We start from the raw sequence: 20078 nt of genomic DNA on the forward strand, positions 1-20078 counted from the left end.
AAGGCACTGCCACAATGCTATAGAAGGGTTCCAAGATTTTTGACCCAGTGGCAATTAAGCATGGGTCATCTCCAAGTCAGGACAGAGTGCAAGTTGGAGGGGAACCTGCAGGTGGTCATGTTCCTGTACACCTGCATTCCAGTATCCTCCTAATCTGTGCCTTTTAAATGGCGAAGGGGCTGAGATTTCAGAAGGTAAATCTCTCACCACAGGATATCTCTGATCTCTGAATATTTACAGTCATGGTGTTTGTGATGCCATCTTCCTGCTGGGATGAATGCCCTCTCACAACTTTGTCTAAAGAATGATAAGTAAGCATTCCTAAACGAAGAATTAGCAATCAAGGGCTGTTTGATAATACTGACAACTGCTTCCGCTTCTTTGCCGATGATTATTGATTGGACATTAATTTATCAGACTAGATTTATCCTGCTTTTGTGAACAGAACCTATCTGGGCAATTTTTCACACTACTCTACAGGCACCAGGGCTGTAACAATACTAGAACAACTTGTGAAGAGGCACTTAGTTTTGGAGCTCAAGCCATATGCTTTGAAGATTTTCTAGATATCATAAAGAGTGAATGGAATTGGCAGAAGACTAGTTTCAATGAGTCAGGAACTCAGGAGGAAGCAGATAGATCATCTATGTGGTACTTTTAGCTGAATGTGACTCTGAATCCTGACTTCAACACTTTTATGGGTCTCATCATCATTGGGAATGGGTTAACTCGCATCTGGGATGCCTGCTTTATGCTTTAACTGTCAATCAACATTCACTATTAGAGTGGTAAGATGGCAAAACTTCAGTCTAATCCATTGGCTGTGAAATCACAGTTCCAACGATATTATTTAACTCGAACCTTACCATTTTTAGATATACCTGCTGATCCTTTCCAGGTCTAATAATAACCAATTTCAATAAAGCTTGCAGTTAATAATGCAATAAAATAATTTTATCAGGCATTTTTCAGATAGCATTGAGAACGGATATTACAGCAGCTTGTGACTGGAAAATAAATATGCTCCAGCAACTTGGAAATAAATTGACAGACCTAAATGAGGACTTGCACCGAAATGGATCATTCTTTGCATCATAGAACACATGGGTATCATACAGTGCGTCTCTGTAATAGAAGAACATAACAACCAGTGCTTACCTTGTACAAGCCAAATCCTGGGTCAACAAGATGGAGATGAGTTGAAGTTCCAGCCTGGCCATCCAGTTCCATTGCAACTTCACCACTATTAGAGTTTTTATCTGATTCACTCTGTGCAGATCCACATCCAGAGTCTGAGTCAGACAGTTCTGCATCTTTTTCTTTCCCAGTTGTGCTCTTATGTACTTGATAAACCTGACGGATAAGCAGCTGAATGATGTCATTTAGTCCAACATTGTAGTCAAAAAGTGAATGGTCATCTTCCATCTGGAAAAATGGAAAATGAAGTTAAACAGCTGCTACACAACCATCTGCAATGAGGTATGCTAGCTTATATGGTAGTGACAAATACCTCAGTCCAGATGCTGTTCATTGATTACAACTCAAGTGTTTAACACAATCATTCCTACAGTTCTAATCGAAAAACTCCAGGACCTATGCCTCTGTACCTCCCTCTGCAACCGGATCCCCAATTTCCTAACCAGAAGACCACAATCAGTGAGCACTGGAAATAACATCTCCACCTCGTTGACAACACTAGCGCATCTCAGGGATGTGTGCTTAGCCCACTGCTTTACTCCCTCTACACCCATGACTGTGGCTAGGCACAGCTCAAATGCCACCTATAAATCTGCCAATGTCACAACTACTGTTGGAAGAATTTTATATGCAACAAGAGTGCGTACAGGAGTGAGATATATCAGCTAGCTGAGTGGTGTCGTAGCATCAACCTTGCACTCAATGTCAGTAAGACCAAAAAAACTGATTGTGGACTTCAGAAAGAGTAATATGAGATAACACATACCAGACCTCAAAAAAGGAGCACAAGTGGTAAAAAGTGAACAATCTCAAGGTCCTGGGTGTCAATATCTATGTGGCTCTACCCTGGACCCAACATATCAATGCAGCTACAAAGAAGGCATGGCGCGGTTATATATTACATTAGGAGTCTGAGGAGATTTGGTGTGTCACCAAAGACACTCACAAACTTCTACAGAAGTACCGTGGAGAGCATTCTAATTGGCTGTATTACCACGGGGGGGGGGGGGGGGGCTACTGCAGAAACTTTAAATTTGTCAGCTCCATCATAGGCACTCGCCTTCATAGTATCTAGGACATGTTCAAAGAGCGACAGCTCAAAAGTGCAGCACCCATTATTAAGGACCCCCATCATCTAGGACATTGCTACCATCAGAGAGGAATCTTAAAAGAAACCAATTTCATCATTTATCAGAAAAGTCCTAGTATTCAGCTCAATAATACAATTACTATCTGGAAGTACTTTTCATCCACCAAAATAACAACCCAATGACAATATGCAAAATATGAAGCAACACACATAAAAGTTGCTGGTGAACGCAGCAGGCCAGGCAGCATCTCTAGGAAGAGGTACAGCTGACGTTTCGAGCCAAGACCCTTCATCAGGACTAACTGAAAGAAGAGCTAGTAAGAGATTTGAAAGTGGGAGGGGGAGGGGGAGGGGGAGATCCGAAATGATAGGAGAAGACAGGAGGGGGAGAAATGGAGCCAAGAGCTAGACAGTTGATTTGCAAAAGGGATATGAGAGGATCATGGGACAGGAGGCCAAGGGAGAAAGAAAAGGGGGAGGGGGTTAACAGAAGTCAGAGAAGTCAATGTCCGTGCCATCAGTTGGGGGCTACCCAGACGGAATATAAGGCATTGTTCCTCCAACCTGAGTGTGGCTTCATGTTGACAGTAGAGGAGGCCGTGGATAGACATATCAGAATGGGAATGGGACGTGGAATTAAAATATGTGGCCACTGGGAGATCCTGCTTTCTCTGGCGGACAGAGCATAGGTATTCAGCGAAACGGTCTCCCGGTCTGTGCGGGGTCTCGCCAATATATAGAAAGCCGCATCGGGAGCATCTGACGCAGTATATCACCCCAGCCAACTCACAGGTGAAGTGTCGCCTCACCTGGAAGGTCTGTCTGGGGCCCTGAATGGTAGTGAGGGAGGAACCGTAAGGGCACGTGTAGCACTTGTTCCGCTTACAAGGATAAATGCCGGGAGGGAGATCGGTGGGGAGGGAGGGAAAGGTGTGCTTAGTGGTGGGATCCCGTTGGAGGTGGCGGAAGTTATGGAGAATAATATGTTGGACCCGGAGGCTGGTGGGGTGGTAGGTGAGGACCAGGGGAACCCTATTCCTAGTGGGGTGGCGGAAGGATGGGGTGAGAGCAGATATGTGTGAAATGGGAGAGATGCGTTTGAGAGCAGAGTTAGTGCTCCTCCCCCTCGTACCCCATCCATTATTTATTTTTCTATATATTATATATATTATCTTTCTCTCTCTCCTTTTTCTCCCTCTGTCCCTCTCACTATACCCCTTGCCCATCGTCTGGGCTTCACCCTTCCCCCCTTCTTTTTCCCTAAGCCTCCCATCCCATGATCCTCTCATATCCCTTTTGCCAATCAACTGTCCAGCTCTTGGCTCCATCCCTCCCCCCTCCCAATTTCAAATCTCTTACTAGCTCTTCTTTCAGTTAGTCCTGATGAAGGGTCTCGGCTCGAAACATTGACTGTATCTCTTCCTATAGACGCTGCCTGGCCTGCTGCATTCACCAGCAAATTTTATGTGTGTTGCTTGAAATTCCAACATCTGCAGATTTCCTCGTTGTTTGCAAAATATGAAGTAAGGCACCACAGCACAAAATCTTAAACGGGAAAAGTAGTACGATGTTAAATTACAGAACAGATAGACCTAAAACATACATCAAGTTTCAAGTAAATAAATAAATGGGTAGTTTAAAAAAATAGACCATAGACAGATTCGGCTCCACATCATCATGGCTGATTTATTATCTCTTAATCCCATTCTCCTGCCTTCTGTCTAACCTTTGATGCCCTTACTAATCAAGAATCTATCAAACCGTTTTTTTAAAAAATGTGTTGGCCTCCACATCCATTTGTGGCAATGAATTCCTGATTCCCCATTCTCTAGCTGAAGTAGTTCCTCCTCTTTACTGTTTTAAAGGAACATTCTGAGACTGTAGCCTTGTGTCCTACTATAGGAAATATACTATCCATGTCAACACTACCTAGGCCTTTCAATGTTAGATAGGCATCAATAAGATCGCTCTAATTCTTCCAAACTCCAGTGAATACAGGCCCAGAGACATCAAACACTCCTCAATCATTAACCTTTTCATTCCCAGAATCATTCACGTGAACCTCCTCTGGACCCTCTCAATTGCCAGCATATCTTTTCTTAGATATAACTTCCCTACACTGTAGACCATCTGCTACTTCTTTGCCCATTCTCCTTATCTGTCAAAGTCCTTCTGCAGACTTCCTACTTTCTCAATAATACCCGCCCCTCCATCTATGGATCCTCTACAAACTTAGCCACAAAGCCATCAATTGCATTATCAAAATCATTGATATATAACATGAAAAGAAACGGTCCCAACACCAACCCTTGCAAACACCATGGAAGCCAATTAGGAAAGGCCCCCTTTATTCCCACTCTGCATCCTGCCAGTCAGTCAATCACCTACCTATGGTAGTATCTTTCCTATAATACCATGGGCTCTTATCATGTTTAGCACACTCACGTGCAGCACCTTGTCAAAGGCCTTTTGAAAGTCCAAACAAGCAACATCCGCTGACTCTCCTTTGTCTATCCTGCATTTTATATCCAACAGATTTGTCAAGCAATATTTCCCCTTAAGGAAACCATGCTGACTTTGGCCATTTTTACCATGTGCCTCCAAGTAACCCGAAACCTCATCCATAATAATACAACTCCAAAATCTTACCAATCACTTAAATCAGCCTTAATAGCTTATTATTTCCTTTGTTCTGCCTCCCTCCCTTCTTAAAGTATGGAGCAACATTTGCAATGTTCCAGTCCTCAGGAACCATTCCAGAATCTAGTGATTCTTGAAAGGTCATTAATGCCTCCACAAACTCTTCAGCTACCTCTTTCAGTACCATGGGGTGTAATCCATCTAGCCCAGGTGACTTCAAACCTTTCACCTTCTCCTTAGTACACTCACTTCTGCTCCTCGACACTCTCCAATTTCAGGCATAATGCTGGTATGTTCCACAGTGAAATCTGATGCAAAGTACTTAATTCATCCACCATTACTACCTTCAGCATCATTTTCCAGCAGTTTGATAACAACTCCTTCCTCTCTTTTACTCTTTTTACATCTGAAAAAATACTTCTGGTATCCTCTTGTCACCCCACAATCCTCTTAGGGTATCTCATTGCTTCTTTAGTTGCTTTAGTCCATAAGATATAGGCCACTCGATCCATCGAGTCTGCTGCCATTCAATCATGGGCTGATCCAACTCTTCCAGTCATCCCCACTGCCTGCCTTTACCCCATACCCTTTGATGCCCTGGCTAATCAAGAACCATCTATCTCTGCCTTAAATACACCCAATGACTATGCCTCCAAGCTGCTCGTGGCAACAAATTCCACAGATTTATCACCCTCTGATTAAAGGAATTTCTCCGCATCTCAGTTCTAAATGGACATCCTTCATACCTGAAGTTGTGCCCTCTTGTCCTAGAATCCCCTATCATGGGAAGTAACTTTGCCATATCTAATCTGTTCAGGCCTTTTAACATTCCCCCTTCATTCTCCCGAACTCCAGCAATACAGCCCAAGAGCTACCAGACGTTCCTCATACAGTAACTCTTTCATTTCTGGAATCATTCTTGTGACTCTTCTCTGAATCCTCTCCAATGTCAGTATATCCTTTCTAAAATAAGGAGCCCAAAACTGCACACAATACTCCAAATGTGGTCTCACGAGTGCCTTATAGAGCCTCAACTTCACATCCTTGCTCTTATATTCTATACCTCTAGAAATGAATGCCAACATTGCATTAGCCTTCTTCACAACTGACTCAAACTGGAGATTAACCTTTAGGGTATCTCGCACAAGGACTCCAAAGTCTCTTTGCATCTCTACATTTTGAATTCTCTCCCCATCTAAATAATAGTCTGCCCGTTTATTTCTTCCACCAAAGTGCATGACCATACACTTTCCAACATTGTATTTCATTTGCCACTTCATTGCCCATTCCCCTAAGCTATCTAAGTCTCTCTGCAGGCTCTCTGTTTCCTCAACACAACCCACTCCTCCACCTATCTTTGTATCATCAGCAAATTTAGCCACAAATCCATTAATACTATAGTCCAAATCATTGACATACATCGTAAAAAGCAGTGGTCCCAACATCGACCCCTGTGGAACTCTACTGGTAACCGGCAGCTAGCCAGAATAGGATCCCTTTATTCCCACTCTATTTACTGCTGACTAGCCAATGCTCCACCCTTGCTAGTAACTTCCCTGTAATTCCATGGGCCCTTGTCTTGCTGAGCAGCCTCATGTGCGGCACCATGTCAATAAGTCTTCTGAAGATCCAAGTACACCACGTCTACTGCAACTCCTTTGTCCACCCTGTCTATCCTCAAAGAATTGCAGTAGGTTTGTCAGGCAGGATTTTCCTTTCAGGAAACCATGCTGGCTTTGGTCTACCTTGTCACGTGCCTCCAGATACTCCGTAATCTCATCCTTAACAATCGATTCCAACAACTTCCCGACCACTGATGTCAGGCTAACAGGTCTATAGTTTCCCTTCTGCTGCCTCCCATCCTTCCTAAATAGTGGAGCTACATTTGCAATTTTCCAGTCATCCAGTACAATGCCAGAATCTATCGATTCTTGAAAGATCATCGTTAATACCTCCGTAATCTCTCCAGCTACTTCCTTCAGAACCCAAGGGTGCATTCCATTAGGTCCAAGAAATTTATCCACCCTCAGACCATTAAGCTTCCTAAGCACTTTCTCAGTTCTAATTTTCACTGCACAAACTCCACTTCCCTGACACGCTTGAATGTCCGGCACACTGCAGACATCTTCCACTGTGAAGACGTCTACAGTATACCGGACATTCAAGAGTGTCAGTTCCTCTGTTAGTCTTCAAAAGCTTCCCAATTCTCTACCGTCCCACTAATTTTTTGTTGTATTACAAAAAAGTCTCTTTTGCTTTTATGCAATTTTTGACTTCTTACAGTCAGCCATGGTTGCCTCATCCTCCCTTGAGAATAGTGATACTCCCTCAGAATATGCTCTACTCTCTGAAAAGGCTGAAAAAAGCTAGTGTATGCTCCTCTATACACATCTTCCTACAAATATACAGCACAGAGTATTCAAATGTGAAGCATCACTGCTCAGTACAGATACTGCATTGTAGATAGGAAGGCTCTACAAGTAGTCAAAACTACCCAACGCATCGCCAGCACTAGCCTACCTGCCAACAATAACATGTATACAGAAAGGGCCAGTAACATCAGGAAGCATCTGAACCACCCTGCTTATGGACTGGTGGTTCCACTCCCACCAGGAAAGAGGCAACATAGCATCTACACCACGACCACCAGACTCAAAAACAGTTACCTTCCCCAAACAGTAAGGCTGATCAACACTTCTACCCAACAACCCAGCATTACTACTTTATCATTTCCTGTCAGAGTCACCTTACATGTAAACACTCCTGTGCCTAGCATCACTTTATGGACAGACAATCAATGCATACAAGCTATCTTATACAGTTATGTTTTTTTTTGTATTATTGTGTTCTCCTTTGCACGTGTGTACTGGAAATGACATTAAACAATCTTGAATGATTTTCTTTGGAATGAATCTATCCTGTGCCTTCTGAATTGCTCCCAGAAACTCCAGCATTGTTGTTCTGCCGTAATCCCTGCTAGAGTCCCCTTCCAATTAACTTTGGCCAGCTCCCTCTCATGTAAACCAATTAAGTTGACAGATTTTTGGTAGCCATTAAAGGAGGATTAAAATTGGAAGTTCTCAGTGTTCATGCCAGGCTCCATGAAGTCAAATGCTGAGAACTCAAATATATGGAAACCATTTGTTAATTATCAACTACCATGCTCTCTTGATCCTGAAACTAGAAAGCTCTTAGATGGAGCACAGCCCAGCAGCAACAAAATGTGACTTAGTTGTATGACAAAGCTGGAAGGGTACTGAATGACAAAACCAGTAAACTAGGAATGTGGCAGATGACAAATCCCACATAACGTATTGCAATCTATCCACTGCAAATGTAGATGTCTACTTCTGCATTGAAAAGTGTGACCCAAACAGTCCTGACAGAGGGAGAATCAAGGACAGAGGAGAGGTTTACAGAAGGTAATAATGTAGGCTTAGGACACACTAAGTAGAGTTCCTCAGGGCAATAGTGTCAGCTCAAACAAGTACATCTCAGCAAATGTAATGTTGACTGATGGCTCAGTTACAACTCTTCAGTGAAGCAGCCCATGCCAGCAGTCAATGCTGGAGAAAATTGTGTCATACTACAAACTCCAGGCAATGAGCACCTCTAATCAGAAGCGGAATTAAATACTAAGTAGGGCTCAATTATCCCTCAAGAAATATCACCCAGAATAAAGCAGTCCACTTGACTGTCACCCCACCCAAAACATTCATCGTCTGTGTCACTGTTTTCAATGTGAACTAGTTACACACTATATTTTTTTCCAAGTGCACCTCTCAAATCCACAACCAAGGAAAAAAGGAGCAAATAACAAATGGGAACAAGCCATAATGGAGCCCCTTTGACTCAACTGGTCTGTGCCAACCAAACTGCCCATGCAAGGTGGTTGCATTTGTCCACATTTAGCCCTTTTTAATCTAAACTTTTCCATTCATGCACCTGCCCAACTGACTGTTAGTAATCCATTTTTACTAATTTAAACACACATAAAAGTTGCTGGTGAACGCAGCAGGCCAGAGAGCATCTCTAGGAAGAGGTACAGTCGATATTTCAGGCCCAGACCCTTCGTCGGGACTACTGAAAGAACAGTTAGTAAGACATTTGAAAGTGGGAGGGGGAGGGGGAGATCCGGAATGATAGACGAAGACAGGAGGGGGAGGGATGGAGCCAAGAGCTGGACAGTTGATTGACAAAAGGGATATGAGAGGATCATGGGACAGGAGGCCTAGGGAGAAAGAAAGAGGGAGGGGAAAGCCTAGAGGATGGGCAAGGGGTATAGTGAGAGGGACAGAGGGAGAAAAAGGAGAGAGAGGGAAAGAATGTGTATATAAATAAATAAATAATGGATGGGGTACGAGGGGGAGGTGGGGCATTAGCGGAAGTTTGAGAAGTCAATGTTCATGCCATCAGGTTGGAGGCTACCCATACGGAATACAAGGTGTTGTTCCTCCAACCTGAGTGTGGCTTCATCTTTACAGTAGAGAAGGCAGTGGATAGACATATCAGAATGGAAATGGGACATGGAATTAAAGTGTGTGGCCACTGGGAGATCCTGCTTTCTCTGGCGGACAGAGCGTAGGTGTTCAGCGAAACAATCTCCCAGTCTGCGTCGGGTCTCGCGAATATATAGAAGGCCGCATGGGGAGCACTGGATGCAGTATATCACCCCAGCCGACTCACAGGTGAAGTGTCGCCTCGTCTGGAAGGACTGACTGGGGCCCTGAATGGTAGTGAGGGAGGAAGTGTAAGGGCATGCGTAGCACTTGTTCCGCTTACAAGGATAAGTGCCAGGAGGGAGATCGGTGGGGAGGGTTGGGGGGAATGGACAAGGGTGTCACGTAGGGAGCGATCCCTGCAGAAAGCGGGGGGGGGGGGGGGAATGAAGATGTGCTTACTGATGGGATCCCGTTGGAGGTGGCGGAAGTTACGGAGAACTATATGTTGGACCCGGAGGCTGGTGGGGTGGTAGGTGAGGACAAGGGGAACCTTATTCCTAGTGGGGTGGCGGGAGGATGGAGTACCGCGTTCGGAGCTCCCGGTGCGGCCTTCTATATATTGGCGAGACCCGACGCAGACTGGGAGATCGTTTCGCTGAACACCTACGCTCTGTCCACCAGAGAAAGTAGGATCACCAAGTGGCACACATTTTAATTCCACGTTCCATTCTGACATGTCTATCCACGGCCTCCTCTACTGTAAAGATGAAGCCACACTCAGGTTGGAGGAACAACACCTTATATTCCGTCTGGGTAGCCTCCAACCTGATGGCATGAACATTGACTTCTCAAACTTCTGCTAATGCCCCACCTCCCCCTCGTATCCCATCTGTTATTTATTTATATATTTATATGCACACACATTATTTTTCTCTCTCTCCTTTTTCTCCCTCTGTCCCTCTCACTATACCCCTTGCACATTCTCTGGGCTTCACCCCTTCCCCTTTCCTTTCTCCCTAGGCCTCCTGTCCCATGATCCTCTCATATCCCTTTTGCCAACCTACTGTCCAGCTCTTGGCTCCATCCCTCTCCCTCCTGTCTTCTCCTATCATTTCCGATCTCCCCCTCCCCCTTTCAAATCTCTTACTAGCTCTTCTTTCAGTTGGTCCTGACGAAGGGTCTCGGCCTGAAACATCGACTGTATCTCTTCCTAGAGATGCTGCCTGACCTGCTGCGTTCACCAGCAACTTTTATGTATGTTGCTTGAAATTCCAGCATCTGCAGATTTCCTCGTGTTTACTAATTTAAAGTTATTTTAGCTTACCTAATATCCTCAGCTGTTTATGTAAAAACGAGATGAATTAAAAATGAATGAAGCACATGGGAGCACAATAATCATTAATAAAATGTATATAAAATCCTCAAGATCACATCAATAAACCACCACCTAACATTTCTTGAAACCTTCACTGATCTCATAGAGTTGCAATAGTTGCTACAGGCAGTAAAGAAATCTCTCAGTTCAAGCAGCAAAATAAAATAGGGACAATCCCTCATTACAATAGTAGTAACTACATATAACAAGAATGACGGCCCTAGGGCAAAATAAGAGATTAAACAATGTCACCTCTCCAAAATTGAAGGGCTTCAACCACAGGTTTGCCCTTTCAAATCAAAATGTGGTTGTGTTTTTTTAAAGAAAAATAAGGTTCATAAACAATTACCTCAGCTTAAAAGAACAATTTGCCAGCTAAAGAGATCTTGAATACATTGGCTGTGTGATGTCAGACACTTCATAGCAACACAGTTTTGTGGCCATGTTCAATTTACTCAATGGACTACAAAAATGGCTGATGTGTGAAATTGAAAGTTATCCAAATCATGCAAAGTTTGTTTTTCCTTGATACAAAGTCATTAAAGGGATAGTTATGTTCTGTACATAAAAAGCATGTTACAAAGTACTTAAAGACATTTCACTTGTAATGCAGGCAGAGCAGTGACAAATCCTTCATACAAAAAGACAAAGAATGTTACTTATTTCTCAACAGCGGGCTCTCACTGATGAATATTTAAAAAGTACTGTAGAACCTGAATAAGGATGCAGAATTATTAAGCAAAAAGCAACATGATTCTGATATTAAAAAAACACCACACTTCAGATTGTACATAGAATGAAACAAACCCTAGTGCTCGTTTTGCCCAAAATTCATTACATAAGATAAAACTAAACCAAGTCAAAGACCATACCATCTTTAAATTCCACATAAAATGATGTCATACAGGGAACTAAGTGCTTCATTCAATATATATTGATCACAAGTATTAATTTATTCCAGAATGCACAATATAACCAATGCTAAAATCAATCATTTCAAAAAGCACTGAAGGGACTCAAGTTCAGTACATGAATACAGCATTGGTCATTCTCAAAGCAGAACTAGTTTCCTTCACTGAATAAATACCAGCGGTTTTCAAATTGCTGGCCTTACCTGCCATACTAAAATATTACCTTCCCTTACACACTAGAAAGGACAGTAACAAAATCACATTTACTGGAAGCCTGAAATAGAAATAGAATTTTAAAAAATGAACACCTCTTGCTCCACTTTGACAGAAGCCCCAAGATTAGAAATATCAATGGTTTCTCTTTCTGCAGATGCTGTCCAAGCAGGTAAGTATTCACCAGCACTTATTTTAAAAGGATATAAAATTGCCAGCACTGATCTATTATTTTCCCTGCTCATCGTTCTATGGGGCAGAGTTTGTTAAGTGTGTCCAGGACCGATTCCTGTCACAGTATGTGGACAGGCCGACTAGGGGGAATGCCATACTAGATCTAGTACTAGGTAGTGAACCGGGTCAGGTCACAGATCTCTCAGTGGGTGAGCATCTGGGGGACAGTGACCACTGCTCCCTGGCCTTTAGCATTATCATAGAAAAGGATAGAATCAGAGAGGACAGGAAAATGTTTAATTGGGGAAGGGCAAGTTATGAGGCTATAAGGCTAGAACTTGCGGGTGTGAATTGGGATGATGTTTTTGCAGGGAAATGTACTATGGACATGTGGTTGATGTTTAGAGATCTCTTGCAGGATGTTAGGGATAAATTTGTCCCGGTGAGGAAGAAAAAGAATAGTAGGGTGAAGGAACCATGTGTGAGAAGTGAGGTGGAAAATCTAGTCAGGTGGAAGAAGGCAGCATACATGAGGTTTAAGAAGCAAGGATCAGATGGGTTCATTGAGGAATATAGGGAAGCAAGAAAGGAGCTTAAGAAGGGGCTGAGAAGAGCAAGAAGGCGGCATGGAAGGCCTTGGCAAGTAGGGTAAAGGAAAACCCCAAGGCATTCTTCAATTATGTGAAGAAAAAAAGGATGACAGGAGTGAAGGTAGGACCGATTAGAGATAAAGGTGGGAAGATGTGCCTGGAAGCTGTGGAAGTGAGCGAAGTCCTCAATGAATACTTCTCCTCGGTATTCACTAATGAGAGGGAACTTGATGATGGTGAGGACAATATGAGTGAGGTTGATGTTCTGGAGCATGTTGATATTAAGAGAGAGGTGTTGGAGTTGTTAAAATACATTAGGACGGATAAGTCCCTGGGGCCTGACGGAATATTCCCCAGGCTGCTCCACGAGGCGAGAGAAGAGATTGCTGAGCCTCTGGTTGGGATCTTTATGTCCTTGTTGTCCACGGGAATGGTACCGGAGGATTGGAGGGAGGCGGATGTTGTCCCCTTGTTCAAAAAAGGTAGTAGGGATAGTTCGGATAATTATAGACCAGTGAGTCTTCTGTCTGTGGTGGGAAAGCTGTTGGAAAAGATTCTTAGAGATAGGATCTATGGGCATTTAGAGAATCATGGTCTGATCAGGGACAGTCAGCATGGCTTTGTGAAGGGCAGATCATGTCTAACAAGCCCGATCAAGTTATTTGAGGAGGTGACCAGGCATATAGATGAGGGTAGTGCAGTGGATGTGATCTATATGGATTTTAGTAAGTCATTTGACAAGGTTCCATACGGTAGGCTTATTCAGAAAGTCAGGAGGCATGGGATCCAGGGAAGTTTGGCCAGGTGGATTCAGAATTGGCTTGCCTGCAGAAGGCAGAGGGTCGTGGTGGAGGGAGTACATTCAGATTGGCGGATTGTGACTGGTGGTGTCCCACAAGGATCTGTTCTGGGACCTCTACTTTTCGTGATTTTTATTAACGACCTGGATGTGGGGGTAGAAGGGTGGGTTGGCTAGTTTGCAGACAACACAAAGGTTGGTGGTGTTGTAGATAGTGTAGAGGATTGTCAAAGATTGCAGAGAGACATTGATAGGATGCAGAAGTGGGCTGAGAAGTGGCAGATGGAGTTCAACCCTGAAAAGTGTGAGGTGGTACACATTAGAAGGACAAATTCCAAGGCAGAGTACAAAGTAAATGGCATGATACTTCGTAGTGTGGAGGAGCAGAGGGATCTGGAGGTACATGTCCACAGATCCCCGAAAGTTGCCTCACAGGTGGATAGGGTAGGTAAGAAAGCTTATGGGGTGTTAGCTTTCATAAGTCAAGGGATAGAGATGTAATGATGCAGCTCTATAAAGCTCTGGTTCGACCACACTTGGAGTACTGTGTCCAGTTCTGGTCGCCTCACTATAGGAAGAGTGTGGAAGCATTGGAAAGGGTACAGAGGAGATTTTACCAGGATGCTGCCTGGTTTAGAGAGTTTGCATTATCAACAGAGAGTAAGGGAGCTAGGGCTTTACTCTTTGGAGAGGAGGAGGATGAGAGGAGACATGATAGAGGTGTACAAGATAGTAAGAGGAATAGATAGAGTGGATAGCCAGTGCCTCTTTCCCAGGGCACCACTGCTTAATACAAGAGGACATGGCTTTAAGGTAAGGGGTGGGAAGTTCAAGGGGGATATTAGAGGAAGGTTTTTTTTTACTCAGAGAGTGGTTGGTGCATGGAATTCACTGCCTGAGTCAGTGGCGGAGGCAGATACACTAGTGAAGTTTAAGAGACTACTAGACAGGTATATGGAGGAATTTAAGGTGGGGGTTGGTTATATGGGAGGCAGGGTTTGAGGGTCAGCACATTGTGGGCCGAAGGGCCTGTACTGCACTGTACTATTCTATGTTCAATGTATGTTTAAAACAAAAAATGCCTCAGTATGTTTAACATAGTTAAACTATATACAACTAGTTGGACGAGAGGAAATGCAGGATTGCTCTATCTTAACTGTCACAGAGAGGCGAGCAAAAAAAAACTGGCAACCTACAACGCAACTTTTAACTAGACCATTGCTTTGTCAAAGAAACAAAGAATGGGCAATAAAATGCAATATTGCTGGGGATGTCCACGTCCTGAAAGTCATTTTTTATCCAACATGCACAAATTATGGTGGTACTGCTGATGCATTTTCAGCCATTTAAACTATTATATACCATGTCAATTCCAGAGGCATTAACGCCCCACAGAGACAGCAGCCTCATACAGTCAATTGTGCAACCCAGCATTATTCCTGCCTGTACAGATAAGTAAGTGAATCAAAGGCGCAAGGCTGGATTCACATAAGTCCCAGCCCATGGTTTGGCAGCGACAAGAGTGCTTAACCAATCAATACTCAAACTAGGTAAAAGCAACAGCTCCCCGAAAGCCAAAAATACTGACAACATTTTGGGAACGTGGTGGAACAAGTACAACACATCTTTCAAATAACTGCCCTTGTAAGCGAACTTAATGCTGAACTTCTCCAGGCGGCGCTCAAAACAAATAATCCTTTCTACTGTAAAGGGCTGCCATTAAGCGTCAAAATCTCAGCTAATTTGTACAAAAGATAACTCCCCTTTACTTTGCCAGCGCTGTCTACGCGAATTATCTGATTCTAACCAATTATATCACAGGCCGTTTCTACTACACGCCTAATACTAAAAAAATGACTTTCCACAGTGGCGCCAACTGGTAGTATTTTCTACCGTTTACTACAAACGAATACATACTTTTTTTAAACTTTACTAGCAAGAACAAAAGTGAATCCAAGTTGTCTCAGAACCCCACTTTCACTGAGGTGAAAATTGAAGTATAATTAATTTCCCAATTTAATTTGTTACCGGATATAGGAGATTTAGCGCCTTTTTGTTCGGCCAACCCACCCCGCGCCAAACCAGATGGAAGAGCGCAGGACTGGTTGAATGACAGGTATAACAGCCAATCAGAAACGCCACAGCTGGACACTAGGCCATCGGCCGCAGCCCTCCGGCCAATGCAAACGTGCTAACTAGTAGGCTAGGTTTCCGTGTAAACACCTCGTCTCGGAAAGTAGTTGTAGTTTACTGTAAAATTCAAATCCGTGTAAGCATTACTTAATACTGGAAAATAGCAGCGGGGGGGCTGGCTGACGATCAGTTAGAAGTTAAACGTCGGGTTACTATCTCCCGCTTAAAATGATGATGCCCTCCAAAGCGGTCAATATCCCAGAGCGGGCAAACTCCCGGTTCACATCTGGTCTCCCAAGTTCCCCAACGTTCACCTCCCCCATACCCATTCGCCTTCCTCGCTGTCAGATACCTCTGCCTCACAACGTTGGCTAATGCCTTTGTTGTGCAAACAAATTTCAGTACCTGCTTTCCCCGGTAGAAAAGCCGCTGGCGATCAGCTTCTACCCCAAACGCCTCCCGGATTTTTTCCCTTAATTCCTGAACTAGGGTCAGTTTGGAGAGTCCATCAATGTGCCGGGTCTCCTTGCCGTCCATCGTCCGCACTTGGATCCACATTTTCAGTCACTGGTAAATGCCAAAAAAATATTTAGAATGGACGCAATTTCCCTTAGGTCTCTACTCACTACGAGGGGGGAAGGAGGAAAAAAAATTCGCGCGAAATGAACTTTTTTTTAACTCGGACGATTTTACCGCGCGCGTAGCTGCCGATTCAAACGCCCGCTCTCCCGCCTTAGGCGAGCCGCCCCTTCGCCTCCCGCCTATTGCAGCGCGCGCACTCCTAACCCAATCCCACGCAGGACCAGACAGCGCGAGGCGGGAAGGGGGAGGGGCTCTGCAGGCGGCAGCTCGTCTCGGCGGACACGTCATCACGTAAAAGGAGCTGCAACCGGCTGGACGACGGCGCCTTCGTCTGAGCGGCGCGAACGAAACCTCGCGAAAGTTGTGCGAGCTGAAAAGTTTACTCGCTGCACGACAAATATATATATAAATGTCCAATGAAACATTGCAGATAAAATATGAATGTAGGATTAAATGTGATTTTAAAAAAAATAGACGCGTGAACGTGACAAGAAAAGTCAAGCATAATTACGTGAAGATTTAAAAAAAATACAAATTGCCGTTACTGATTTAGCGCCAAAATTTCGGGTTCCTTTGCTGGTTTGATAGCGGTTTGGCGGGGAATGTAATGTCATCGTGAGTCAGAGATTGAAACATTTCTCCAGCTCTATTTCCAAAGTTTCCCGGCAGTGTTTACAATGTTGATGCATTTGCCATCTAATAAATTTTAAGTATTTGCTGGAAAGTGGACGCTGTAGAAGATATAGCCCGGCAATGCAAGTTATTTCAAATGCACAATTCAGTACGTTACAAATTATATAAACCTCATACCCTTTTGGGCTCTGTTACAAGGCTAGCACCATTTTCTTTTTTAATGGTGTTCAATCCAGTCCCCAAGTTATTGTTACAAGAGATTCTGTAGATATTGGACATCTTGAGTGACATACACAAAATGCAAAGTTTATTCCTCTCCATAGATGCTGCCTGACTTGCTGTGTTTCTCCAGCATTTCTGTGTGTTGCCCAAGTTATTGATCATTCAATGCAATGGAGAAACATGTCCACATTGGTCAATGTCTGTATGAGATTTAAGCATCTTAATTCCCTCAGCCGCTATATTGCAAAGAATCCACCCAGAATATTCAAGTTTTCCTCACAGTTAAAATTTTCCAGAACTGGCAAAATCTTCATAAATCTACTCTTCTGCATTGCTAGTAGAAAGCAACATCCAGAATCAAAGACCCTCATCATCCAGGTCATGCCCTCTTGTCGCTACTACCATCAGGCAGAAGGTATAGAAGCCTTAGGTCCCACATGAACAGTCCTACAACCTTCAGGCTTCTGAACTGGTGTGGATTACTCTGAATTGATTCTATGATGTACAGGCTCACTTTCAAGGACTCTTTACAACTCGTTCGCAGTAATATTTTTATTTGTACTGCTTGGGTTCTGTTGAACATTAGTTGTCAGTTATTGTTTATATTCTGTATAATGTTTTTGTAAAATTCAAAAGTGACTCATGGTAGCATATAGTAACATTGTAATAAATTTGGTACTTTGGCAATAAAATTACTTTGAAGTTTGTACTATCACTTTTGGAACAAAACAAAAAAAAACTACTGATACCGGAAATACATGTCCAACATTTTATGTTGTTAATGTAATAACATTGTCATTATAGTCCGTGAGCCAGTCGGGTTGGTCGGTACCATCTGAGGGGAATAATGCTCATAGTGATTTTTGGCAAGGTATACATCTCTAGAGTTAGAAAATATGTGATAGCATTGCACCAGTGGTTGCTTTATTACTTCAAATAAGTAATCACTTTTTGTATATATTCCATATTAACATCAGTACAGCATAAAATGTTACCCCACCCCCCCAAAGGGTAAAAAACCTCATTTGGAGAGATTTCTGGAGTTTTATCAATGTCATGATATTTTCCATATTGTTGTATCAAATCAAAACAATCTTAAGCTTTTGTCACAGCATATAGAATTACATACAATAATTCAAATGTGGGGTTCCACACGGCCATAACCTAGGTCCCATTTGGTTGTAAAATGAATATATTTAATCAAAGACTGCTTTCCATACTTACATAACCTACTAATAATCATAATAATTTTCCAAGCCTTCCACATCTTCATCTGAACTTTCCACGCTCTCTGAGGTGGATGCCTGGTTCTCACAGTCTGCCAGTTTACACATGTCAGTACACCTGAGGCCATTTGCAACACACATACATCTTGGGAGTGAACATTTTTTTGGACAGTTACAGGCCAGTAGATCCGGACGGCATCGGGTGCTGGCTGGCCTTCCATCCAGTGCACCACTAACTGTTCAGCTTCCTCTTCTCTCTCCATCATCCATCCTCTGCCAACAGGGCTTGGCACCTCTGGGTCCTTCTCCAAACATCTTCTCCATTTTCCAGCCTGGTAGTTGGCTCGCTGTGCGTGTTTTGTTAAGCAGTCCTTGCATGGTGGGAGTTGATGACTTTCGATTTCACCTTTTTTGGCACAGAAAAGGTGATACCTGAGCTCACTGGCCTTGGTGGTCGATGCTTTTGGGGCATACAGGAGACATGTAAATGCCTCCAGTTTGTCCATCAGTTCTGGGGAAAGATCCCATTCCTGACCCAACTCTAAGAATGTGTCCTAGTTTCCCTGTTGCTGGTCAGAAGTTTTAGGGCACTTGTCTTCCCTTTGCCTGCAAAAGCACTTACAGTGTCACATCCTGTATATGCATGCAACCGGATGACAGCCCTACAGACCTGTATGCCAACAGTGGCAGCAACCTTGCTGATGTCTACAAGCCTTGTATGGGTTCACGAAACTTGAATCTTTCATGCTATCTGGTGGAGTTACACTCCTGCAAGATTCTACAAGGAAGCACATTCATAGGAAACTGGAATATGAGCTGGGCAATTTAGTAGATATATTTCCAGATGACAAAGGAACAATGGGGCCTCAATCTTGTCACAAAATGCTAAAGACATGATAAAGACATCTGTGTCTTCTAAGCAGATCACTACAGATTGGTATCCCTCTTGTGGCATGGGCAGCATGGAGAAGTAGGCGGCCATCTGCTTCTTCTTGTTGACACTGAAGAGCTGACACCTCCTCACTGTCTTGAAATGTGATTCTGTAACATTTGTCATTCACAGTTGCATACAGAATCTTCTCCTGTAGCTTTGCTCTGTACTCCACTTTCCTCCATTCATGGACTATGAAGCTAATGAGACTATTTTTGTTACTGACTTTGGTCAGGAAGCTCCTCCACTGCCCCACCATCTGTGTGCCTGTGATACCTTGCAACTCATGACCAGACTCTTCACCCCACAGAGATTGTTCACTATTCTTGATAAAGTTCTCCTTGTATATGTCGAATGCGACATCTATTCTACTACTTTGACTGCCTTCCCTCAAAGCCATACATAGAATTGTTGTGGCAACATCTCTGAAAGTAACTTGATCACCTTTCACTCTTTGGACCAAGTTCAACCACTGTAGCAGAGTTTCCTGGGAATTGCTCTTCTACTGCTACATTTTTCTGCAAGGTTGTGGCTAAAGTAGCTTTACTTGCCTTTCTCAGCAATCCTTCTGGTGTGGACAGGGCCTGATATGTGATGAAGTCTGATCTATGATCTTGTCAAAATTGGTTGCCTTGGCCCTCCAAACTTTGAGTTCCTTCTGTAGAGTCTGATTTTCCAAGCCAACGTCCCTTAATGATACACTTCCAGAAACTATTAACAATTTTCCTTTGTCATCTAGAAATATATCTACTGAATTGCCCAGCTCATATTCCCGTTTCCAACGAATGTGCTTCCTTGTAGAATCTTGCAGGAGTGTAACTCCACCAGATAGCGTGAAAGATTCAAGTTTCGTGGCCAATGAAGTGACTTGTACAATCATCTTGTTGGGTATGATATTAGTTCTGATATACTTGAAAAGG

General features: G+C 43.4%; 1 protein-coding gene across 2 annotated transcripts in view; it reads right to left on the reverse strand.

The window, feature by feature from the left end:
* uhrf1 (ubiquitin-like with PHD and ring finger domains 1) overlaps positions 1 to 16326 on the reverse strand; it is a 38324-nt gene extending 21998 nt beyond the window's left edge. Inside the window, exons 1-3 of one of the 2 annotated variants that reach the window (XM_072244259.1) lie at positions 16258 to 16326; positions 15970 to 16131; positions 1159 to 1425 (exon numbers count right to left, since the gene is read on the reverse strand). In XM_072244259.1, the coding sequence (XP_072100360.1) occupies positions 1159 to 1425; positions 15970 to 16122 (420 nt within the window). In that variant the 5' untranslated portion in view covers positions 16123 to 16131; positions 16258 to 16326. Of the gene's footprint in view, positions 1 to 1158; positions 1426 to 15969 lie in introns of both variants that reach the window. The other variant, XM_072244258.1, reaches the window with a different exon arrangement.
* Between the last annotated feature and the right edge of the window lie 3752 nt (positions 16327 to 20078).

This window comes from Mobula birostris, chromosome 26 (assembly GCF_030028105.1).
Source record: "Mobula birostris isolate sMobBir1 chromosome 26, sMobBir1.hap1, whole genome shotgun sequence".
NCBI classification, from domain to species: domain Eukaryota; kingdom Metazoa; phylum Chordata; class Chondrichthyes; order Myliobatiformes; family Myliobatidae; genus Mobula; species Mobula birostris.